Raw genomic sequence first — 25384 nt, forward strand, 5'->3', positions numbered from 1 at the left:
AGTTGTTTTATGAGAATTTTGGTCATCCCTTTTCGCAGAAGCGCAGGTGACATATTTGACGTTTATCTTGCTAACTTTACAAACGCTTACAAAGTTAAAGACAACATTTGGACGTAATTTATTATACTGGATGCTTTAATTCTTCCATAAAGGACTAAAATACAAGTTCTACAAAGCTCGCTACAACTTTCACTACTATCAAGACTCAAATGTTAGTTTAAGTGATCTGCTTTCAGGGGAAGTTTTCCCTTGCGAAATACCTCTGCAAAAAATCTGAAAATATTTATATAAATTAATAAGCGACATACTCACTTAATCAGTTGAACATTTCAACTGGAAATTTAGAACAGAATATTTCCAAACATTATTGCTAAAGTTGTTAAGTAATTTTTTCTCTAACTCTAACACAGTGTGTTACACATCACTCGCACAGTACTTTCGAAATGCCTCCACTTTCCACCCTCATAGGTAAAAACTGTTAATTTTTAGAATCACTATTATTTAAATAATTCAACTAAAAGTGTACCTAATGCTAAATAAAAACGTTCGGAAATGTTTACCACGGCACTGATATGAAATTCAGTTAGAAAAAGGAAAAATTAAATTATGCATAAAGAACTCCAAACGCTTCATAAACACTTGTAATATTTCATTTCTATTTTTTTCCCAAACCCTTAATTAGTACTGTTTATTAATTAATGAAACAACGTCTTATTAGATACAATTTTCTTTAATTTCTCATATTTTTCGTGAGAAAACGTCACATGGAAGATCGCTCTTTTTTCCCAAAACACGCTGACAAAATTTCTTTATTTTACTTACACGATTCCACTGCAATATTTATGAAGTGAGCTACTCCTACTATTAGTTTCTTGGATATTTCTTAAATTGCCTTTCATTCCAAAAATTTCTCATAAATTATGAATAGCAAAAGGGACATAATCAACAGTTTTAAAAACCACACCTCTCTCTCTCCGTTAGGATAATTAGTTTTTTTGTATTTGCTTTAGCAAACAATAATCTGGTTATAAGGAGTAATAATAAATTCTTGCAGAAAATTTTATTTTACCAACAAACAACAACAAGAATACACAGTGTTCAATAACTACAAATAATTTATAATGTAAAGTGCCTATTTTTACAAACAACTATAAACAACAATTCGTTGATTAGTTATCAGAGTGGAGTTGATTCATCAGAGCGAAATAAGACCAAGAAGTTCTTAAAATCTAAAAGTAAATATTTGTCAAGATAACTATTTGAATGTTGTTCTATTTTACCTTAAGAAAAATTTCCAGTGAGAGATCAAAAAGATTCACTGCCGATACTGTAATAATTCTTTGTGCCCTCATCATAAAAAATATTAGATGTTTCTTTGCCACCAGAGAAGCTTCCACCCAATTAGATTCAAAAGCAACATACAAAAGGTTGTTGCTCTGAAAAAGTGTTGCAGAATGAAAAATAAAATGTTAGTAACTCACCTTAATCTGCACTTCGTTACCGAACCAGCAATACACAAAGATTTCCAAAAGAACTGCGTTGCCATAAAACAGAAACAAATAAAATTCGTTGGTTAACGGCGCAACCTGAATAAAGTTGATGAGAAAGTGAAAACTGATTAAGAACGACAAAGTACCACTGTCATGAGAAACATCGTCAGACCTAGAGAGAGTGCACTTGCGAAAAATTGCACCAGAATTATTAGGTCGAAAACTTGGTTGAAGCGTTGCACAAATCTGCAAAAATTGTTTCAGTTGAAGTTTGTTTCTTCACCGTATTGTTAACTTAAACCTGACGATTTCTCGATGGTGGTGCACACATTTTGTTAAGTTTTCTTCGAAGTGGTCAGGTGCAAGATTTCTTAAATTGTCACACAAGATGTCCAACTGAGCTCCGGCGTACATGCTAAGCGCAGCCACCAGTGTGTCAATGTTGATGTTAGAAATGGCCAAAAAGAAAACACTTATGATTTGGTGTAAATAAGTAATTTCGTAGAGCGGTGACGCTTTGGCGTCATAAGGGTACCAAGCGATAAGAGGCAGACGGTACCGCTTGTACGACTTGTCCACGATCGGTATCAGTGTCAGAAAAATCAGAACCATGGTGATGGAACCGCACAACAACTTGTACATTAATTTCCAAACCTCCACGCTCGGAGAAACCAAGAGTATTTGTTCGACGCTGCGAGGCTGAAACAGGTCGCTGTTGAGGGTCACCAGCAGCTTCTTGAAGGTCTGGATGTTTCGGGCGAGGTAAAACATCTTCACCACCACTAAAGATTCAGAAATCGCCAGAAACGCCGTGCCTGCCACGATGTCGAGGTCGTCCAAATTTCTCACCAGTTGGAATGTTTGAAAGAAGGAGTGACTGAATGCGAAAGCGATCGTGATCGAAATTGAGTAAAGTGTGTAGAAGTTCATTTTGTATCCGGCGTCGCCTTCGGGCCAGAAACCCACCAGTTTAAAAAATAAAATGTTTCTTTTTATGGTTTCCGTCCAGTCGTGTCTCTTCATGGTGTATTTCCCAAAACTGAAATTATTTGTGTTAATGTTGTGGCACTTAGCTGATGCGTAGCTAAGTGTTGTGTTTACTGTTGCGTTGGCACAACAAGTGTAAATTTTGTGGTAAAAGCCACGTTTTATACCTACGAGCCGTGTTCAAAAGTCGGCCAATCGGGAAGAAACTCCACGCTTGTGCGCCATTGCAGTGTGATTAATTTTTAATTAGGCCCAGTAAAAAAAAAACAACGGAAATAAACGCTTTAAATGACATTTTGTCGCCATTGTAGTAAAGCTGCTATTTTAATTTGCAGTGCAGTCCAGTTAAAATCTTGCAGGTTTTGATTTTCAACAAATGTTATAAAAATGTCCACTAAAATTATTTTTTCGTAGGTTCTTCTAATTCAAGTAGTTTTCGCATAATTTACACATTTTGTGCTGAAATAATTGTTTTTTTTTCTGGACACTTAAACGAGTTTCGTGTATATTATTATACGAGTTTAATAAGACTCATTATTATCACATGAGTGTGTTTAATGGATGAATGTGATAATACGTCTTATTAAACGAGAGTAATATACTATTTCATCTACTTTATCTAATTCCTGAAATTTCAGCTGCTCAAATTTTTATATTAAACTAGGGATTTACGCGTGGGTTGGCAACAGACATTTTTCACAAAAATGTAAGGTTATATACGAAATTTACTTCATAACTTCACTCGTTACCTTGACGCCTGACGTTGCCAATATAACAAATGCTAAAAGTTACCAAAAACAGTTTGATAATATGATTCAATATCAATCTGTTTTCGATTTCACACTCGTTTGCTTAAGCCATGCGCCTACAGGGCTTGTGGCTCAGTTCTGCAAACTTGTGTGAAATCTTTCATTTTCAACACTTGTTATACAATATACTATTTCGATATAAGTGCGCTGTCAGATCAATTTTGAGGTATGGGGCCGAAATTTGAAGCACGAGGCGGCAGCCGAGTGATGCAAAACAGGACGAAGTCGAGATTTTTCAACTTCCGAGATTCTGTTATGGCACTTACTAACCGTATATCCCATAACGTTTTTCGCACAATCGCTTATACAAAAAAAAAATGGCTTCGAAGTAATTTTTTGACAGGAATATTTTGAAGACATTAATGTCATTACCTCAGTAGGTATCGGTGTCGTTATTTACTTACAGCATTAGGGTTGTTAAGTTCAACTTTCAGATTGTGTCAACGACAAGTAAGTAGCTATAACAACACGATTGCGCGAAAAATTTGTAACATTATTTTTACAACAAAATTGTCTCATCTGTAAAATGATTTGATTAAAGTTGAAGAAAAGAATTTCAACAAATAACCAAGATGTAAAAAGTTTGCAATTAAATTAGTCACTTACCTGTGCCAAGACTTCAGATGAGTGAAGCACACCACTAACAAGTATTTTAGCATTAAGCTATAAGCGCGCAGCTTTATAGCCGTTAGCACGTGGTAGTGAACCAATAGCCAGTTTTTGTGTAGTTACTACAGCGGAAACAGCCTATCGGCCGAGAGCAATGAATTAATAATGAATAGTTTTCCACTCAAAAGCCATCAAAAATATTTTTGAAGAAAACTCCGATTCGGTGACCATAAGAGACCTTGCCTAGCTAATTATTTAGAGCGAATGCAGAGTGCAGACATATTAAAGTAACAAGTGCACGATACTTGTCAAATGCATGAAATATTCAATAATACTTTTTGCCTCTAAAACTCTTGAAAACTTAATGCTTCGTGCTAATCAAATCGTGTCACTACAGTATAATCTACTAACCTAGCTAACTGATTTTTTAATAAAATAAAATATTTTCAAGTGCTTATGAAGACTGCATTTTTGAACCAATAAAAAATTAGTTTCGGTTAATGTTCACACTTTTACTTCTCCACCTCCAAAATGTGCCAAACAGTGAATCTAGCAAATTTTTTTAATTGAAATTTGGTATTGGTCAAAAGCAAATTCTACGTCTAAAGCTAGAGCGTTTTCCATTATTATCTTTTATTATTCAAATACATTATTATTCCCGGGCATTGAATTACATAGTTTTCAACCGTCCCGCGTCATTGGGCGGAGTCACGGCGCCGATGCGCATCACGCTGCGAGGTGAAAGGTTTATTCGAGTAAGTTCGGGGGATCCGAGTTTAGTCGAGCGAGCGAGAAACAGTCAGCAGTCAGCTGTGCTGCAGGAATAGCCATATAAAAAAACAATAAAGACACGACAAACATTGTAAATTCACAGAGGGATGTAGTATTTAGTAATAATATACAGGGTGTCTCAAAATTCGCGAATTCCGAATTCAGAGCGTGGTAGGGAAGGACCCTGTGGAGCTCGAAAAATACTTAGAAAAAAAAATTGGCTTTTCCTGAAGAATATATAAGCACTTTAATTTTGTTCAATACATAGCAGCCTTCATATCCACAGTGACAAAATACTATTCTAGCTACGTTGCCGTTCCATTTTTAAGAAAAATTACAAAAATTTAAGATTTAGAAAAAACTAACAAGAAATGGGAAATGTATTGTAATCTAAACGATTCAATTAATCCGATTTTTATTTTGTACGTAAGAAAATTATATTTGTGTTAATATACATATCAAATTGATTCTGATCATCTATTTTCTGGAACTAGCTTGATGTAGCAATGCAAAATATGACCACGACATACGAAGAATCTGGAATATGAATATATAAATACATACATCACAATTAAATATTTCTTAAAGAACTACCCTCACAAAAGTATCCAATGACAAATAAAACAAATTCAAAGCAGACATTTTTAATGGCGTTTGACACCTCATAATAAAATAAATCATAGTTTTCTTTGTGTTGAGTAATCCACTGGTCCAATCCGATTGAAAAACAGCCCCAGAAATATTTCCACTCTAAAAATTTTATTTAAACACTCTATTATATCCGTCTCTCTGGATTTACCTTGATTTCCACATCGTTTCCAAACCAGCAGTACATGAAAATTTCAACAATTATCGCCATCCCGAACGTCACCAGTGAGAAAAATTCGCTACTGAAAGGTGCAACCTGTAAAGATCTTTGTAAAGAAAATAGTTAAGAATACTTACAACTTACAACAGTTAGCTGAAACATGGTGATGCCAATCGAAGCCGCACTTGTAAAAAACTGGACCAGAACTATCCAGTTGAAAAAATTATTGGAGTTTCTGGCAAACCTAAAATTCAAAAAAGTGGACTTAAATCAGTCGTGTCTGGTGGTCGCTTCTGGTACCTCAAAATTTCCTTGTGGTGCTCGATACACTTTAACAATGTTCGATTAAAATCTGGTTCGTCACCTGGAAGGTGTCTCAAGTCGTCGCACAGGATGTCGCACTGAGCCCCTATAAACATGTTCAAGGCGGCTATCAGGGTGTCGATGCTTAAAGTGGCCGCAGCAATAAATGCGACACTGATAATTTGATAAATGTAGGTAAATTCGTAGAGGGGTGAAATGGTGGTGTCGTAAGGGTACCAAGCTAGAAAAGGAAGTCTCCGCTGCTGGACGGACTTATCTAGGATGGGGTAAGTGGCCCAGAAGAACACCGCCCCCGAACTGGCCCCCCAAAGCATGCTGCTGACCGTCTTCCAGAAAGTCAAGCTGGGTCTGATCATCTGGATTTGTCTGGAGTTTCTGGGTTGGAAAATGTCGCTCTTGATGGTAACCATCAGTTGCTTCAAAATTCCCATGTTCTGGACCATGTAGTAAGACTTCACCATGGTCAGCATCTCGGAAAGTGTGACGAAGATGGTTCCCGCGATGGCTTCCAGATCGGGGAAAATGAAAAATATGTTGACCGTTTGAAAGAAGTTGTGGCCGTAGATAAACAACAAAATGGAAATGAAGGAGTAGAGAGAGTAGAGATTTGTCGTGTAGGTGTCGTCTCCAGGGGGCCACAACCCCACGATTTTCAACATGAAGATGTTACGACTGATGGTCAGCTTCCAGTCGAATTTCTCCATCGAACTTGAATGACACTTCTAGACTGAAAGAGCTTTTACACAAAAACTGCCTGAGCTTTTATAACCTAACGACTGCGCTGTCACACGCAACCGGTATAATTATTGTGCTGGTCTTTAATTTTTCTCAAAATATTTACTGTCAACCCTGTCATTATTGTTATTAATTAATTCATTCGGTTGATTTCTGAATTCTCGTGGGAAATAGGGCAAGTGGCAGTTAAGACAATTTTTAATTTAAGAAAATTATCTGATGTTTTGTATTTTTACTGAAATGTAGGAGTAATAATTATTAATATTAATAAGAAAGGGTTCGCCTTTAATAGTTAGTTGTGCAATTGTGTTTCGTGAGAAAATAAGTAGTAGGACACAGCTTATTAATAATCAAGGACAGGTGGCAGTAATTAGGTTAAAAAAGTCTTTTCGGTTACAGAACATTAAAAATTTAACCAAAGCTGTAGTCTTGGGTTGTTGGTGGCCAGATCCAGGTGTGAGTGGAGCAACACTAATCTTAATTCTTCTTAAATTATGGTAAAAGATATTTTCTTATTTTTCATTCCCGTTAATAAAATTTAATTTGTTAAGGACAAAAATTAATGAAAAGCATATGAGGTAGCACCCACTGGAAAAATTAATACTACTTATCTGGAGTAAGTTTGCTTTGTTTTAACAAATTGTACATAAAATAATTCAAAGTGCTAAATAACTGGATGCAAATAAAATGCATTAACGTTGTTCTGGCATAATTAAAGGCCATGCATTTAATTTGGTAGTAAAACTGTCTGCTGAATTAGGTGATGTTTTTCTAGGTTTGAGGTTATAAATAGCGAATGTCTAATGCATTGTTGTCAGTTTAACTCGTTTGCAATAGAAGAACACTCAGACATCGCGGGAAATTCAGCAACATGTTATGTTCATTTTGATAGGTCCTCATGTCAGGCACTTCATTGACGGAAATCACACAGTGTGTCCAACGTTAAAGAATAAATCATGGCCTCCCATTATATCAAAACAACGTGTACGGTGTTTACTATGTGTGCCATCAATGTTTCATTTCTTTTTAAAATTAATAGAAAAGAAGACGTAACTTATTAATTATAGTATACAGGGTGTCTCAAAATTCGCGAATTCCGAATTCAGAGCGTGGTAGGGAAGGACCTAGTGGAACTCGAAAAATACTTAGAAAAAAAAATCGCTCTTCCTGAAGAAGATATAAGCACTTTAATTTTGTTCAATACATAGCAACTTTCATATCCATAGTGACGAAATACTATTCTAGCTACGTTGCCGTTCCATTTTTAGGAAAAATTACAAGAATTTAAAATTTTTTACTCCAAAGTAAAGCTATTCTTCAAAAAATTGTTTTCTGTTATTATTTTCCACAATCATCTACATCATACTCGTAAATAACAATAAACACTGAACTTTTCAGCCTGTATTTGAAGAAAACGCACTTCAGACCAATGTATCTTTGTGGGGGGAGTTCCGAATTTTTTTTTATTTCCATATTTGGACTACTGAAGTGATCCCCTAGAACGCTCTGAATTCGGAATTCGCGAATTTTGAGACACTCTGTATGTATTTAAAATACTCCTACATAAACATTAAGTATGTAATCTGTTATTTGTTTTTGAGAAGTTACAAACCCCAATTTACAGATTTTTATTTTTACTGAAATTTCTTTCGTTCACGATAACTTCTGCAAAAAAAGACCGAATGGAATGTTTCTTTGAAGAAAATAATTCTTTTAGCAGGATTTAAATCTAATCTGGTAACAAATTGTCACAAATTCTGCTTATTTCCCTTCTACTACAGCATCTGAAAACTGGAGCTGTCATTACATCCAGTCACTGTCGTCAAGTTTAATTTCCAATTTGTGATAAAATCCTTTTTTCTTTTTGTTTATTTTGTACTCTAATTTATGATGTGTTTTATAGCAGAAAACTTTGGGAGCAAGGAAAGAAGACGTAAATCATAATTAAAAAAAAATATATTCTTGATCCAATATTTAGTATTTAGTCTAATTATCGTATAAGACCTTTTTGACAAATTATACCAAAACTTTTTCTGCCAGAAGTAATTTTGAAAAATGATTATGGAACTGGGAAGTCATGTATCCATATCGATATTTAAATTTTTCCTTCAAACAAATACTTTTAAAATAAGGAATTAATTTTAAAGAATTATAGCGCGTCCACCACTTTTTGCAAATTTTATCATTTCTGTCCAAGGAGTAGATTCACGAAACTCAGATATTTTTCAAATTGTTAACGAAACGGTGTACGTTTTATAAAATATGATATACAGGGTGTATTTTTAAAATGTGCCGAAATTTTACCTAAGAGGTTGTGGGACAAGGTAGAAGACTAAAAGCAATTTAAAAAAATTATCTCAAAAAATAAATGTCATTTTATTTTTTAACATTTAATTTTTCAAATATTTTTTACAAGTTCTACATGAAGCCAGTAACTCGTGGTTAAAATTTTTTCTTGCATTTCATTAACACCCTGTATATTTTATTATTTATAATTGCCACATTATAATATTGTTCGTTTCTGAAATTTAACTAATAATGGATACCAAATTTACTTTTTAGGTGATATTAATTATGACAAATTATCAAGAAATCAAAATAAATAATTAAAAACAATTCTTCTCCCGGCGCATCCACCAATTTTTGATTTATTTGGTGATGACAAATATTTAACTGACATTTTAAATATCAAAATGAGATTTTTTTTTGTTGCATGCTCTACTACAAAATATCTAAAATCCTATTTTAATAGCTTGACTAATCTGTCAAACAATAAACACTTCGAAACTGCCTAACAATATAATCACAAAGTTAGAGACATCGTTGTGTATTACTGATTATACATATGTAGTTATTTTTTATTTATTCTGTTCTATTAACTAAATAATATGTACTTAGTACTAGTAAGCGCATCAAGATGACAAATCAAACTAATTACTTGCATCAAATGAATTAAGAATTATCATTCTTGCACTGTGCGATCAACAATTACTTAGATAAAGGGCGGCTATGATTTTGACAGTGTCAGATTTTTTTGTACCTTTGCTAACTCAGCTAATAAATGTCAAACAACTGTCGTAATGGTGTTTTCAATAACGGAGAATGGACATACAGCGTTCTTGCCTGTTTGACCGGTCTTCAATCTCTGGGCTTATCACAAAAACTCTAACTTTTCCTCTTAATGATATAATCTATTATTATAAAAAAAATATTGTCCCGACCTGCCAAATACAACTCTATTAATTTTTTCGAAAACTAAGTAAAAATGCAAAATGAAACAATTGAAACAAATGAAAATTGTTGATAATTGTTATAACTGGTTCTAGTAATTATTGCTATAAATTAAAATATTCAGATTTATTTTAACAATTAGTGTGGTAATTACTGCAGATTGCTAGTTGGGTGATTTTCTACTTTATTGTACTGGTACATAATATGCCACTTTATGGCCGCTAAGTGATGACATAAACCTTGTCATAATGACACTGTCGTACAATTTTAAAACGCTAAATTAACTAGACATAGTTTGTTTATTTTATAAAATCACATATTTGTACTCAATCATTGTTATCAATACTTTATTCATCCAAACAAACTGTGGATGTTAAAAATAATCTACACAATTTGTCTACATTTACAAACTTAATCGGTGCTGTTAAGATTGTTCGCTAGAGCAAAATAGGACCAAGCAGTTTTCAAAATCTGAAACCGAAACAATGATGTAATTTAAGTAAATAACAAATATATCACCAACTACCTTCACGAAAGTATCTACAGAGAGATAAAATAAATTGAGAGCTGATATCTTGAAGGGTTTCTGACACCTGCAGGCGAAAAAGAGCAAACACTTCTGCACATCGAGAGGTGCGTCAGTCCAGTCGGATTCAAAAATCGCGTACGCAACGTTGCTGCTCTGGAAGAAAACTTAAAAACGATTCCATTTAGCAAATCTGATTTTACCTTGATTATGATTTCGTTGCCGAACCAGCAGTACATAAAAATTTCTACCATGATTGTGCTTCCGTACGAAACTACCGAATAAAATTCATTAGTGAAAGGTACTATCTAAAAAAAAGTATCAATAAAGTGTGCAAAAAAAATCGCAACTTACCACAGTCAGCTCGAACAGAGCCATGCCCAAAGACACCGCGCTGACGAAGAATTGCAACAAAATAATCCAGTTGAGGAACTGATTTGAATGTTCGGCAAATCTGAAACGACGCTAATTAGAAGATGAATTGAAGTTGCGAATCTCACCTTAAAATTTCTTGGTGGTGGTTGATTAAGCTTTTTAATTTTTTCATAGTTGTCCTTTCCTTAAGAACCAGATTTCTCATGTCGTCGCACAAGATGTCGAATTGCGCCCCGGTGAATATGTTCAGGGCGGCGATCAAAGTATCCACGTTCAAAGTTGACGAGGCTATTACACAATTACTGACCACTTGGTAAACATACGTGATTTCATACAAGGGTGAAGTTTTGAAATTGTAAGGGTACCAAGCGAGAAATGGCAGTCGGTGCTGTCCAGCTGCAGTGTCGATCATGGGGAAGATTGACCAAAAGAAGAGAGCCCCAGCACAAAAGATCCACATTGTCCTGTACATGGTCTTCCACAGTTTAAAAGCTGTCACGATCATATTTATTTGGGTGTCGGTTTTGGGCTGGAACGAGTGCTCGCTGGCTGAAGCTATTAGCTGCTTGAGAATTCTCATGTTCCTCGAGAAGTTGTAAGTTTTGAAAATACTCAAAATCTGAGTGAGCAACACCAAGATAGTTTGCATCACTGCTTCGAAGTTGTCAAAAATGAAAAGCAAGTTGATGGCTTGGGCGGCAGTGTGGGCAACTTGGAACGTCAGAATTGAGATTATGGCATATCCGGTGTACAGATTGAGCTTGTAGGTCTTATTCGGCCAAAGTCCAACAACTTTCAAGAAGAAAATGTTAGTTTTAATGGTCTGCATCCAGTCGAACTTTTCCATGGCCGACACAAATCCTGAAAATATTTAGACAAGGTGGTGAGCAATACGTTCGTTTTAACAATCGAAAATTTCAGCTGAAAGTTCGGATGGAGAATATTTAGAAAAATTGTGGCTCAAGTTTATATAACTTTTCCTCGTTGTTTTTCAGGAGATTTTAATTACACTTCTGGTTAATAATGAAATGCGCCACCTGAAATATTTATTTATTTACGGAACTCTGCGACATTTTCGTGAGAACTTGTCAGGTGCCACAAGAACAATTTTTTCGAAAATAAAATTGTGATAGATAACTAGTCCCTTGTTAACCGTTTAATTACCGTATTTAATTTGTTTGTGCAACCTGCTTATTATTTGTCCGTCTGTTGGTTTCGTGAGACGTTTGGCATAAATTTTTAATAATCGGAAAATAATAGTAGAAAAAATTCTTAGGGCTGCGTAAATAAATGTTCAGTCGTTTACAGTGGTATTTAGTGGTGGTTACGTTAACCCTGGAAGCCAGTGGCAGACTGAATTTAGTGTAAGTTTGTTATTATACAGGATGTCTCAGCTAAGACTTTAGAGTCTAATAACTCAGTTATTTTCCTGCGGATTTTTGTGAAATTTAATTAAAATGCAGATATTTTAGACGGTGAAGAATAAAATCCCATTAATGCAATCACCCAGGTCTTAAAATCGTAATTTTTACATGCCTTTTTAAAATGTTGAATCAATTAAGATTTACATAAAAAATTGATCGTCAATAAAAAATGCTGTAGGGAAAAACTCGTCCTTGAAAGACGTATGGTTTGTAAGAAAAAAGCAAACAACTGTGTTAAACGTGGCCGCAAATGCAAAAACGTAGACGCGTATGAAACAAACGCGCAATTTTGCAGAATTTTGGTCATCCCTTTTCGCAGAAGCGCAGGTGACATACTTGACGTTTATCTTGCTAACCTTATAAACACTTACAAAGTTAAAGACAACATTTGGACGTAATTTATTATACTGGATGCTTTAATTCTTCCATAAAGGACTAAAACACGATCGGAATATTTTAGCAAGGTAATTTAGTTCACGAACGCTTCCTGTGTCTTCAAATAAATTGACGACTCTCTTAACCTTACATTTTGTAAAGCCTACATTTGGATAGTGTTCCACGAGAAAACGAATTGTGTCATTGAAGTTCTTACGACACTCTCCATAGGCAATTTTTGTTCCTTTTTCAACAATATTGAAATTTCTGCCGCTGTAGTCTATTTTTAGAGTATTTTCAATAAATTTTCACAATTTGACGTTTCTAATAAAGCGCGCCCAATTTTGACAGACTTTAAAGGGTGTACAAAAAGTTGCTTGGCAATTAATCTTCAATTGTTTCAAAAGGTAACTGCTCAAATACCTTCAAATTTTACATTCAATTTTTAACGACAAAATCTAATCTTTTCGTTGAATCAGACAAGTGATTTACTTAATTGTTTGTGTAGAATGCTATTTTTTAATGTTTAACAATCTAATAATAATCGCGCATAATTTTCGATAAAGGAAACATGTGTTAAAATTACATTTTTTGACTTGGGGTAATTTTATTATTACTAATTGAACCTTCACGGTCTAAAATATCTGCATTTTAAATTTCATAAAAATCCGTTGGCAAATAACGGAGATATTAGGCTCGAAAATCTTAGCTGAGACAGCCTGCATATCGGGTGTTCATTTAAACTTCCGGTCAAAGTTGGCGTTGAAGAGTCGATTGTGAACGCACCACTCGTGTAAAAACACAAACAACAGTAAGATTTAAACAGCTGATCCGTGATCCATAATCCTACGTTCACAATCGACTCTTCAGCGTCAACTTTGACGTGAAATTTAAATGATCTAAAAAATACAGGACACGACAATTTTGTTAAAAGAATTGCTTTCTGAAATGAGGCGACGATTTCCAAATCTCGCGCACTCAAATTTAGTTGAATGAATTATTTTGTTTCAACAAAATGAAGCTCCTCCGCACTCTAGAGACAAGTTTTAATTTCTTAATTATCTTAATCTTAATTTCTATACCAGTTGTATTTTATTATTAAGACCTGGTTTTAAAAATCATTACTTATTGTGTCAGGTTTTAAAATTTCGTTAGTATGGGCGTTGTAATAAAAAAATAAATTACTTTATCTGCCCTTGCTGTTAAAGTAGCACTTTATCTACCCTTGCGGTGCTACTTGACTTTTTGATTTGAATGGATAAAAGCACACTTTAACATCTGCCATAGAAAAAAAAATATCTAACAATAACCTGGCTAAACAGTACATGAGAAAGAATAGTTACTATCAGGAAGTAAATGAGGAATAGTTTGAGCATCTTCTTTAGAGTAAATTCTAAATTGACATTTGTTTTTTTATTGCTTTAAAATATCTGGAATATTAGTTTTAATAACCGACTTATCGCGGAATCAGCCGATTCAAAATCAAAGAAATTCCTTTTCGAGAGGATTTCCCTTGCCATTCAACGTGGAAACGCTGCAAGCATTCGGGGCACTTTTCCAGATTCCGCAATATTATCGGAAATTTTTGTATTATAAAACAAAAATGTTATGTAATTATGTTATTAATATAAAGTTTTTCTGTTTTAATAATGATTTCATTACATTTTTTATCTGTTATTGTAATTATTGCAAAATATGCAAGAAATTTTCGAATTTTAAATGCAAAAATCTAAGAAAATAATTGAATGTGCACTTCATTTGGAAAAAATAAGCAATGCAGCTCAACTTGACACATCTTCCCATTTAAACCACCACGATGGTCTTGAGTTTTATAAAATTAGTTGCCAAAAAATTAAAATCTCATTTAATAAATATGTAGATCAGTAGCATCCACGTAAGTCTCTGTAATTTTTCAGTATTTACTCTAAAACCGTTTTAGCAGAACGGAACTGGTTCCAAACATAATAGCAACCCTTTGTACATTATTTTGAAAATTTAAATAAATAAATAGTTTGTCTTTACTTTTACATGTTTATTAAAAAGTTGCTGCGGTTGACCAATTATTATTTCTGAAGGGTGTTCTAATAAAAAAAAACATGATCCCAGCAATACAAATATGTTTGGAATTCCGAAAAAAAACGAACAAAGTTTTAGAACAATCTCTACCTTCATATCAAGTGGTTAAGGATTGCTCTGGGGACTGTATAATATACAAAATAATCTTCCAAAATTGCATCAGGCATCGAACATTTTAGAACTTTTGACGCCAAAAGACTTTGTTTATTCCGCAACGTGGTCCTCCACAATAGACAAATCACCACAAAATTTATACCAAACGTTAGCCTCGATATGTAGAAGAAATGTTCCAACATTAATTAGAAGCGGTCAGTACCCGACGGGTAGAGTACTAAAAGCACCAAATTAAAATCTTTGTTGGAAAATTATATTTGATATCAGCACTGTGATCCAGAGTAAAAACACCAAAGAGAGAGTCAAAAACTTGATTGGAAAATCTCAGCAGAAAAACAACATTTTTAGGATTCTTTATCTTGTGGGCAGAGTGTAAGAGACAAGCTTCAAATTATCATCTCATTCTCATAAAAAATTCTGTTAAACAAAATCCAAATTATAAAGTGCTGTTATAAAAAAAAATAACATAAAAAAACCTCAGATTTATAAAAGTTAGCAATTAAATTAGTCACTTACCTGTGCCAAGAGATGATTAAAAAGCACACTGCTAACAAGTTATTTATTAAGCAAATTTAGCACGGGACTAAGCTATAAAACAAAAGTGCGCGCCTTTATAACCAATAGCACGTGGTGGTAAACCAATAGCCAGGTGATGCGGTGTTACGTCAAGGAAAACAGCCAATCAACTAAATGCAAATTAATAATTAATAGTTTTCTCCTAAAAATTATTTTTCATGAAAATACTGATTTAGTCGATGAAAAATGTTTATCAAATTTTATTTAAATTCTGATTTATTTAAAATTTTCAGTTTGAAATTGAAAAAACCTGTAAAAATGATTTGAATTAAGTTTGGAAATGATTTGCCAAAAAAGTGGTAATTTCGGTGTACTAAAAACCCCTGGAAGCTTAATTTATTCACAGGTGCAAATTGATCCATTATAATTATTTAGCGAGACAGTTGCCTTTATTTTCCTTCATATTTCATTATTAAAAAGCCACGTAAAGAATGCCTGGAAGTTTTCCCACGTGAAATAACTACTTGTAATAATTAAAAATACTTGTATCTTGCATTTATTGGTAAACATTTCTCTATTGGTCCGGTTATTGAAGAACTTCATCAATAATTACAAATATAATTGTTACCGATGTGACAATAAGGGACTTTGTCTAGCTAATTATTTAGAGCGATTGCAGTTTGCGGACATATTGAAGTAACAAGTGCACGATACTTGTCAAATGCATGAAATATTCAAATGTTTTTTGCGTCTGAATCTCTTAAAAACTTAATGCTTCGTGCTACTCAAACTGTGTGGTCACAGTTTAATCTTCTAACCTGCCCTTCTAATTTTTTAATAAAACTTAACATTTTTTAGTGCATTTTTGAAACAACCAAAGTCGTTCACAATGAACCTAGCAAATACCTTTTAAATGAAATTTGGTATTGATCTAAGCAAATTCTACGTCAAAGGCTAGATTCGAATAGTATAATGCAAGGATTGACGCTGATACCGCGTCACTATTGTTTACTGCAATTTGATTTAAATTTATTAAATAGTTATTGGAGAAAGGTCATTAGACATAATCAACACAACTAGAACATTTTTCCTTATTATTCTTTGTCATTGCATTTCATTTATTATTTCATAATTTGTGGGTGTCTATTTAACTTTATGTCTGCAACCATCTATACAATTCTTAGCTTTACATTTTTTTTAATCCTTACACGGTATGATTTTGAATCCCATTGATGATTTTTTGAAAAATCCCAATCGTGATTGCTATAACAGTTGAATGCACATTATGTAACGAATTATTATTTTTCTGAATACGCATTCACAATTGTATATTAAAAAACAAGTTTCATAAGAACAGTCTTGAAGCACGAATTCAAGTAGTTTATAAAACGAGTGGTGTAGCCACGAGTTATTTTAAAGAATCAGTGCTTCAAGGTCTTATGAAACGAGTTTTTTATAGTGTTTTTTTTTGTAATTTGCCATTTTTAAGCCGTTTTTAAACAAAAATATTTACTTTAGTCGATTTAGGGATTTTTTGTGACGGTTGGTAATGTCTTAATTTTAAAAGTAAAAATTTGATCAAGTCCCCTATAATATTTTATTATTTACAATTGACTTTGTATAATATTGCTCGTTACTAAAATTTACCTAATAATAGATACAAAATTTACTGTTTAGGTGATATTAATTATGACAGATTCTCAAGATATCAAAACATACTATGAAATTTCTCCCGGCGCATCCACCATTTTAGATCAATTTGATGACATCCATTTAAATGATATTTTAAATATGAAAATGAGATTTCTTTCTGTTGCATTCTCTACTACAAAATATACAAAACACTGTTTTAATATCTTGACTAGTCTGTCAAAAAATAAACTCTTCGAAACTGCCTAAAAATATAATTACAAAGGTATGACATAACTAATACAAGCTGTTTATTTTAGCATTTAATTTATAAAAAATATGTACGTTGACTTTTTAGGTTGCCGCGATGGCAGAATTTACACAGAAAGTTTAATCCCACTAATATACAAATGACATAGCACAAAGAACTGAACAAAAATGTTTAAGTGTTGCCAACACAAAAAAGTCCCTAATACCAGTTACTAAAACAAGTGCTTTAACCTTTATTTAACAAATATCCACAGAAGTCGGCACAAAAAATGTTGTGTATCACCTGTTTAGAAATAATTTTGCAAGTATGTACTCACATTTGCAAGCCTCGGCTATCGCCTCGGTCCATAAACTTTTCTCGCACTCACAAAAGTGCCGTTTCTGGCCTAGTGATACAAATAACTATTTATATATTCTGTTCTATTAATTAAATAATAGTGCTAGTAGCTGCTACATGATGGCAGATGAAACTGATTTTTTGCTTCAAAAGAATTAAGAATTATTGTTGTATAAGAATCTTGTAAATCCAGTACTTAAACTTAAAAGAAGTTTATATAATGTACTAATGAAATTATGTGGTTAGTTAACAATAAAATTGAAAATATTTACTTGAAACGTACTCTTTGATCTATACATTTTTCTAAATTAAATTATTGTTTGATCCTAAATATCAAAACAAACAATTTTATCTACGATCGTGTAAAAAGTAGGCACTTTTTGCACTAAAAATCGTTGTCAAAGTTGACGTTTAGAGAACTGACGGTATCGTGCCACAAAACTTTTAGTGCACAATTTTATGGCACAGAACTGTCAGAATACATCAATACAATTTCTTGAAAACATTGTTTAGAAGTAGGTTGCTAAACGACGTGGTTCTCAAACGACTTTGGTTATTCATAAACTATTGAATCAATAATTATTATTTTATACAAATTTATGTTGAAACCGGTGCGATGATCTCATGATCGTAGATAAAATGTTATAAGACATTCATACGTGTGCACTCACATCCTTTAAAATACTCCCTCGTACCTCGGTCATATTTTAAACCCGTTCGTGCAATAAAGGATAACTTTTTACATTTATATCTTAAATAACTATTATACAGGGTGTTATTGAAAGTTGTACAGATATTTTAACCACGAGCTACTGGCTTCACATTGAACTCGGAAAAAATATTTAAAAAATTCTATGTCAAAAAATAAAATTACATTTATTTTTTGAGCTACAATTTTTTTTAAATTGATTTTAGTTTTCTACGTTGTCCTACAACCTTGTAGGTAAAATTTCGGCACATTTTAAAAATATACCCTGTATATCATGTTATATAAAATATACGCCAATGCGAAGTAACCTATAGGAAAGATGCTTTAAAACAAGGAAACCGCATTGGTGTACGTTTTATAAAATATGATATACAGGGTGTATTTTTAAAATGTGCGAAATTTTACCTACGAGGTTGTTTGACAACGTAGAAGACAAAAAAAAATTGTAGATATTTTTTCCGAGTTCTACATGAAGCCAGTAGCTCGTGGTTAAAATATCTGTACAACTTTCAATAACACCCTGAATGTAAAACTAAATTAACTAGACACAGTTTGTTTATTTATATTTGTACTCAACCATTATATTATTGTTTATTTTTCTGCTTACAAGATTTCTTCAAGCAATACTTCATTCGTCTAAACAAACTATGCATGTTAAAAATACTCGACACAATTTGTCTACATTTACAAACTTAATTGGTACTGTTAAGATTGTTCACTAGAGCAAAATAAGACCATGCAGTTTTCAAAATCTGAAACCGAAACAATGATATAATTTAAGTTAATAACAAATATATCCGCAACTACCTTTACGAAAGTATCTACAGAGAGATAAAATAAATTGAGAGCTGATATCTTGAAGGGTTTCTGACATCTGAAGACGAAGAAAAGCAAACACTTCTGCACATCGAGAGGTGCGTCAGTCCAGTCGGATTCAAAAATCGCGTAAGCAACGTTGCTGCTCTGGAAGAAAACTTTAAAACGATTCTATTTAGGCAAATCTGATTTTACCTTGATTATGATTTCGTTGCCGAACCAGCAGTACATAAAAATTTCCACGATGACTGTGCTTCCGTACGAAACTGCCGAGTAAAATTCACTAGTGAAAGGTTTTATCTGAAGAAAAACTCTCAACAAAGTGTGCAAAAAAAATTGCAACTTACCACAGTTAGTTGGAACAAAGCCAGTCCCAAAGACACCGCGCTGACGAAGAATTGCAACAAAATAATCCAGTTGAGGAACTGATTTGAATTTTCCGCAAATCTGAAACGATGCTAATTACAAAATGAATTGAAGTTACGAATCTCACCTTAAAATTTCTTGGTGGTGGTTGATTATGCTTTTTAATTTCTTCACAGTAGTCTTCTTTTTGAGAACCAGATGTCTCAAGTCGTCGCACAAGATGTCGAATTGCGCCCCGGTGAACATGTTCAAAGCTGCGACCAAAGTGTCCACGTTGAGAGTTGACGTGGCCATTATGCAATTACTGAAGATTTGGTAAACGTAGGTGATTTCATACATGGGAGATGTTTTGAAATCATAAGGGTACCAAGCGAGAAATGGCAGTCGGTGCTGTCCACCTGAAGCGTCGATCATGGGGAAGATTGACCAGAAGAAAAGAGCCCCAGCACAGAAGACCCACATTGTCCTGTACATGGTCTTCCAGAGCTTAAAAGCTGTCACGATCACACTTGTTTGGATGGTGGTTTTGGGCTGGAACGAGTGCTTGCTGGCCGCAGCTATCAGCTGCTTGAGTATTCTCATGTTCCTTATGAAGTTGTAAGTTTTGAAAATACCCAACATCTGAGTGAGCAACACGAAGATGGTTTGCATCAGTGCTTCGAAGTTGTCAAAAACGAAAAGCAAGTTGATGGCTTGAGTGGCGGTGTGGGCAATATGGAACGTCAGAATTGAGATTATGGCATATCCGGTGTACAGATTGGGCTTGTAGGTCTGATCTGGCCAAAGCCCAACTGCTCTCAAGAAGAAAATGTTAGTTTTAATTGTCAGCTTCCAGTCGAACTTTTCCATAGCCGAATCAACTGCTGAAAATATTTCAGGTTCACTTTAACAATCGAAACTTTTACCTGAAAGTTCGGATGGGGAATATTTAGAAAAATTGTGGCTCAAGTTTATATAACTTTCCCTCGTTGTTTTTCAAGAGATTTTAATTACACTTCTGGTTAGTCAGATGAAATGCGCCTCCTGAAATATTTATTTCTTAACCGAACTCTCTGCGACATTTTCGTGAGAACTTGTCAGGTGGCACAAGAAGATTTTTTTCGAAAATGAAATTGTGATAGATACCTAGTCCTTAGTGAACCATTTAATTACTGTATTTAATTTATTTGTACAACCTGCTTATTATCCTTGTCCGTCTGTTGTTTTCGTGAGACGATTGGCATACATTTTTAATAATCGGAAAATAATTGTAGAAAAAATTCTTAAGGCTCCGTAAATAATAAATTCATTTTGTAAGTTTTGAGCAGCAAATGAAAATTGGTTCAATCGTTTACAGGATATTTAGTGGTGATTACGTTAGCCCTGGGAGCAGTGACACACTGGATTTACTGTAAGTTTATTATTATTTATAAATGTGTTTTATTGACAATTATTAACTAATATTAACTGAAATAATAAGCAAATATAAAATAATCGTTTTATAAAATAATAAATTTTTAATTATTTGATGCAGATAATTTTTCTACATTAAAATATGTCGTGTTACATATTAATATCTGATAATAATAATATTAATACTATACAGGGTGATTCATGTAGCTCGTTCGTTAGAAACTTTCTGATTTCCCAAAATCGTATTCATATGAAAATTGGTAGCCGACTATAATCGACTGCTCAAAGTTCAAGTGAAATATTTTCAAAATGGCGACACTTTTGGAAATACTGGAAATCTTTGTTTTTTTAAATAAAACTGATCTTAAAATTAAATTTTATATTTATATCGAGTGTCAGAAATTGTAGGTGTCATTTAAAAAAAATAAAGTTTTCGACATTTTTTTTATTATCAACTTTGGAAAAATTGCAGTAGGGGAATGAAACACAAAAAAATGTCACTAGTAGTGCAAAAGATCGACCAAACCTTTAAAAATGCAATACAAAAAAATCAATTATTTATTTCCAATAGTTCAGGAGTTATCATTTTTTTAATGAATCCCTGCAACGCCGCTTTTTTGCGAAAATGATATAGGTCAAAAACGATGACAGGTAAGTGTTGAAAAAAGGACATTCTGAACTCAAAATTTAACGTAGAATCGAAATTTGAAATCAAAATGGGGCCTTTCCGATGCCTCTTTCTAGCCGTTTTGGCGTACATACTTAATTTTAATTTTTTTTATTGCTTTATTTGAATTTTTATTCAAAAATGGCATTGCAATAAATAGTACGGGGTCATTATAAATTATTGTCTCATCGCAGTAGGCGTTGGTGACGTAGTTGAATGTGCCGCAAGCTTTATAACATGAGTGAGAATAGCATCGCCGATAGGTAGCGCTGCTGGCGGTAGTGTAATTTTGTCTACTAGTTTGTCTAACGTTGCGAAGCTAGCGGCACATCCCAAATTTGTGTGGGTTTTCAACACCAACTGCGATGGGACAATCATTTATAATAACCCTGTAGATATGTAATAACAAAATAATAAAATTTAATTATTTATTACTTGTTTATTAAATTTTACTACTGTAAATAATAAAAAATAAGCAAATTAACAAAAAAATATTTTTATCTACGAAAATGCTCAAGGTATTTTTTTTGTTACCAACCCAGGCAGCAAGATCGTGGCAATAGTTTTTTAGGATTTTGAAGGAGTACTTCTTGCTGATTAATTCCCATATACATCAAACGTACGTGTTCAGCCAATGAAAGCCCTTGCTTTCATCCAATCAAAATTGTTTATCGCGGTTAAAACGTCCTGCCACTCTGTCATCTGTCAAAAGTGATTAAAATTGCATGCTACTTACTCCTGTCAGATTTTCAAATTGTTTTTAATAATTGTGTGTTTAATAACTGTAAGTATTATAAATAAATAATTAACGTTAAAGTTTGTATTCTGGAATTAATCTTGCCAACACGACCTAATGTTTTATATCTGATAAATTTCCTAATTTTTACTCGTTGAATTTGGGCTTTTTATTCAAAGGTTAAAGCCTCGAGCTTAAGCTCTCGGGCCTAACCGAATAAAAATTCCCAAATTCAACTCGTAAAATTGTCAAAGCACAAAGTTTTCTCGTAAAATTGAAAAATTTATCCGATAAAAAAATTAGGTCTTGTTATTTTACCTTCTATTATTTACCACGTGGGCACACCAGAACTGATGATGAAGAGGTGATGCCTTCGGTGAATAATGGGTTTGCCGAACAAGACAAAGATTTTTTCCAAAGGCATTAAAGCACTTGAGCATCGATATGCTAAATAATTTTCCCTTTTTTTGGCTCCATTCTGTATTAATTTGACTGAAAATTAATGGAGGTCAACATTTGTATTGATTATGTTCCCTTTTCATCCTTTGTTGTTCACAAACAACAATATCCTTAACTTTTTTGGGGCAGTGTATTTTTTTAAATTTAAAATACCTGGAGTAGTAGTTAATAATAATTTCATTACATTTTTTTCTTTATTTACTCTTACTGTATTTACTGCAAAAAATGCAAGAAATTTTCAAATTGTAAATCCAAAAATCTTAGAAAATAATTGAATGTGCTACTTGACCCATCTAGACATTTAAAAGATCAAGTTTTTCTTGAATTGTTTAAAAGTAGGTACCAAAAAATTAAAATAATATTTAATAAATATGTATTTAAGTCTCTAAATTTTTCAGTATTTACACTAAAATTATTTTAGCAAGAGGGAACCGGTTCCATACAATTTGGAAATAATTTTGAAAATTTAAATATAGTTAATTGTACAACTAGTTATGAAAGTCATACTTTTTTTACGAATTTGTAGATTGATTAACGAGGGCGTAGCCCCAGTTTATCAAGCAAATAACTGAAAAAAAGAGACTTTTATTACTTGTTGTACACACTATTTTTTTGCATATGGAAAAAAGTTGAGAAATTTGGTCTAAAAGGATTTATGAAAAATTACAAAAAAAATAGTTATGCTTTGACAATCATCTTCAAGGAAATGGAATAAAATAATGCAGTAAAGTACTACTTTCACTACGATTTTTTGTGCAAAAAGTGCTACTTTCACTACGATTTTGCGTGTAAAAATGTGCCACTTTCATTATCATTACAACATTCAAAAAAATAAATATATAGTTTATCTCTACTTTATGTATTTATTAAAAAATTGTTGTGGTTGACCAATTCATAAAGGGTCAATGGGTAAAGAGCAAAAAAATCCGAAAAAAAATTAACAAACTTTTAGACTAATCTGTACATTCATATCAAATGATTAAGAACCGCTGTGGGAATTTTATAATATAAAAAATTATCTTTCAAAATCGAACGCGTTAGAATTTTGACGGCAAAAGTTTTTGTTTATTCTACGACGTGATTGTCCACGGTAGACAATTCACACTAAAATGTATACCAGAGTTTACTGTAGATATGTAAAAAAAAATGTTCCACAATGAATTAGAAGAAGGTCGGTACCCGACGGATCGGGTACTGAAAGCACCAGATCAAAATCTTTTGTGGAAAATGATACCTTGTCAAAAACTTTATTAGAAAATCTCAGCAGAACAACATTTTTAGGATTCTTTGTTTTGTGGACAGACAAACGTCAAAATTGTCACATTATTCTCACAAAAAATTCTCTCAAACAAAATACAAACTGTCAATTGCTGTTGTTAAAAAATTTAAATTCAAAAATCTGAGATTTAAAAAAATTTGCAAATAAATTAGTCACTTACCTGTACCAAAACTTAAAATGATTGAAACACACCGCTAAGAAGTAATTTATTAAGCAAATTTAACACGGGACTAAGCTATAAAACAAAAGTGGGCGCCTTTATAGCCAATAGCACGTGGTGGTGAACCAATAGCCATATAATGTGATATTACGTCAAGGGAAACAGCCAATCAGCAAAGTGCAAATTAATAATTAATAGTTTTCTAGTCAGTGGAAGAAAAATAACATGTTCGACAAATTTAATTTAAATTCTGATTTATTTCAAATTTTGACTTTGAAATTTAAAAAAAATGTAAAAATTATTTTGAATTAAATTTGCAAATGGAGTGTCAAAAAAGTGATAATACCAGTCTATTAAAATACCCCTGGTAGCTTAATTTATTCACAGGTGCAAATTGATCCGTTATTTAGCGAGATAGTTGCCTTTATTTCCTTTCATATTTCAATTATTAAAAAGCCACGTAAAGAATATCTGGAACTTTTCCCACGTAAAATTGCTACTTGGAATAATTAAAAATACTTTTATCTCGCATTTGTTGGCAAACAATTCTCCATTGGTCCGGCGACTGAAGAACTTCATCAATTATTACAAATATAATTGTTACCGAGTGACAATATGAGACCTCGTCTAGCAAATTATTTAAAGCAAATGCAGTTTACAGACATCTTGTAAGGAACAAATGCATAAAATATTCAAGTGTTTTTTGCATCTAAGACTCTTGAAAACTTAATGATTCGTGCCACTGAAAATGCGTCCTTGCAGTGTGACCTACTGTGTTTTCAAGAGCTAATAAAGATTGCATTTTAGAACCAACAAAAAAAAAGAATTGTCTTTTCTAATATTCACATCTTTATTTCCTTACCTTCAAAATGTGCCGGTAAAGAATATAACAACGAAGGAAAAATAACAAGAGCTAATTTTTTTATCGGAACAAATTTAAAATCATTACAAACCACAAAGATATGAAAGTATTTTCCTTATATTCTCCCGGCGCATCCACCATTTAGAACTAATGCTTTACAATTTTCTTCAAATTTTAATAGTACATTATGTATTAAGGTTTATTAACGCCATTTTAGCCACGAGTTTTATTAGGCACGAGCGTAGCGAGTGTTTAATAAAACGAGTGTCTAGATCTAGAGAGTTTATAAACGAGTTTAATACTATGCTTTTTCTACGACCAAATAAACAATACAAATATAACGCGTAAGTTCTTTATTAAACGGGAATTTAAACATAAAATTCGAACCTGATAAACCTCACTTGGCAAGTGACAACTAACTTGATTTTGAGTGTCACATGATTTTTCTGATTAAAAAAACTAGAGCTAACTTCAGTCTGTGACTAAAAGACCCGTTGCTAACTTCAGCTCGTAACTAAAGCGCGCAAAGTCA

At 33.0% G+C, this 25384-nt stretch overlaps 3 protein-coding genes across 3 annotated transcripts; all 3 read right to left on the minus strand.

Annotated features, from left to right (window-relative positions):
• Window positions 1–1769: 1769 nt before the first annotated feature.
• On the minus strand, window positions 1770–6640 carry LOC138131537 (odorant receptor Or1-like). The gene is made up of 6 exons (XM_069048637.1): window positions 5775–6640; window positions 5619–5718; window positions 5466–5570; window positions 5261–5416; window positions 5148–5203; window positions 1770–2529 (listed from the first exon to the last, which is right to left on the minus strand). Exons 1-6 carry the CDS (start codon window positions 6500–6502, stop codon window positions 1770–1772), a joined length of 1905 nt encoding a protein of 634 aa, XP_068904738.1. The 5' UTR covers window positions 6503–6640.
• Window positions 6641–10125: 3485 nt separating this feature from the next.
• On the minus strand, window positions 10126–10594 carry LOC138135557 (odorant receptor 4-like). Its single transcript, XM_069054319.1, has 3 exons — window positions 10494–10594; window positions 10291–10446; window positions 10126–10235 (listed from the first exon to the last, which is right to left on the minus strand). The coding sequence occupies exons 1-3, from the start codon at window positions 10542–10544 to the stop codon at window positions 10176–10178; spliced, it is 267 nt and encodes an 88-aa protein (XP_068910420.1). The 5' UTR covers window positions 10545–10594; the 3' UTR covers window positions 10126–10175.
• On the minus strand, window positions 10595–11523 carry LOC138131609 (odorant receptor Or1-like). The gene is made up of 3 exons (XM_069048759.1): window positions 10791–11523; window positions 10661–10744; window positions 10595–10598 (listed from the first exon to the last, which is right to left on the minus strand). The coding sequence occupies exons 1-3, from the start codon at window positions 11510–11512 to the stop codon at window positions 10595–10597; spliced, it is 810 nt and encodes a 269-aa protein (XP_068904860.1). The 5' UTR covers window positions 11513–11523.
• Window positions 11524–25384: the final 13861 nt, after the last annotated feature.

The sequence above is a fragment of the Tenebrio molitor genome, chromosome 1 (assembly GCF_963966145.1).
Source record: "Tenebrio molitor chromosome 1, icTenMoli1.1, whole genome shotgun sequence".
NCBI classification, from domain to species: Eukaryota; Metazoa; Arthropoda; class Insecta; order Coleoptera; family Tenebrionidae; genus Tenebrio; species Tenebrio molitor.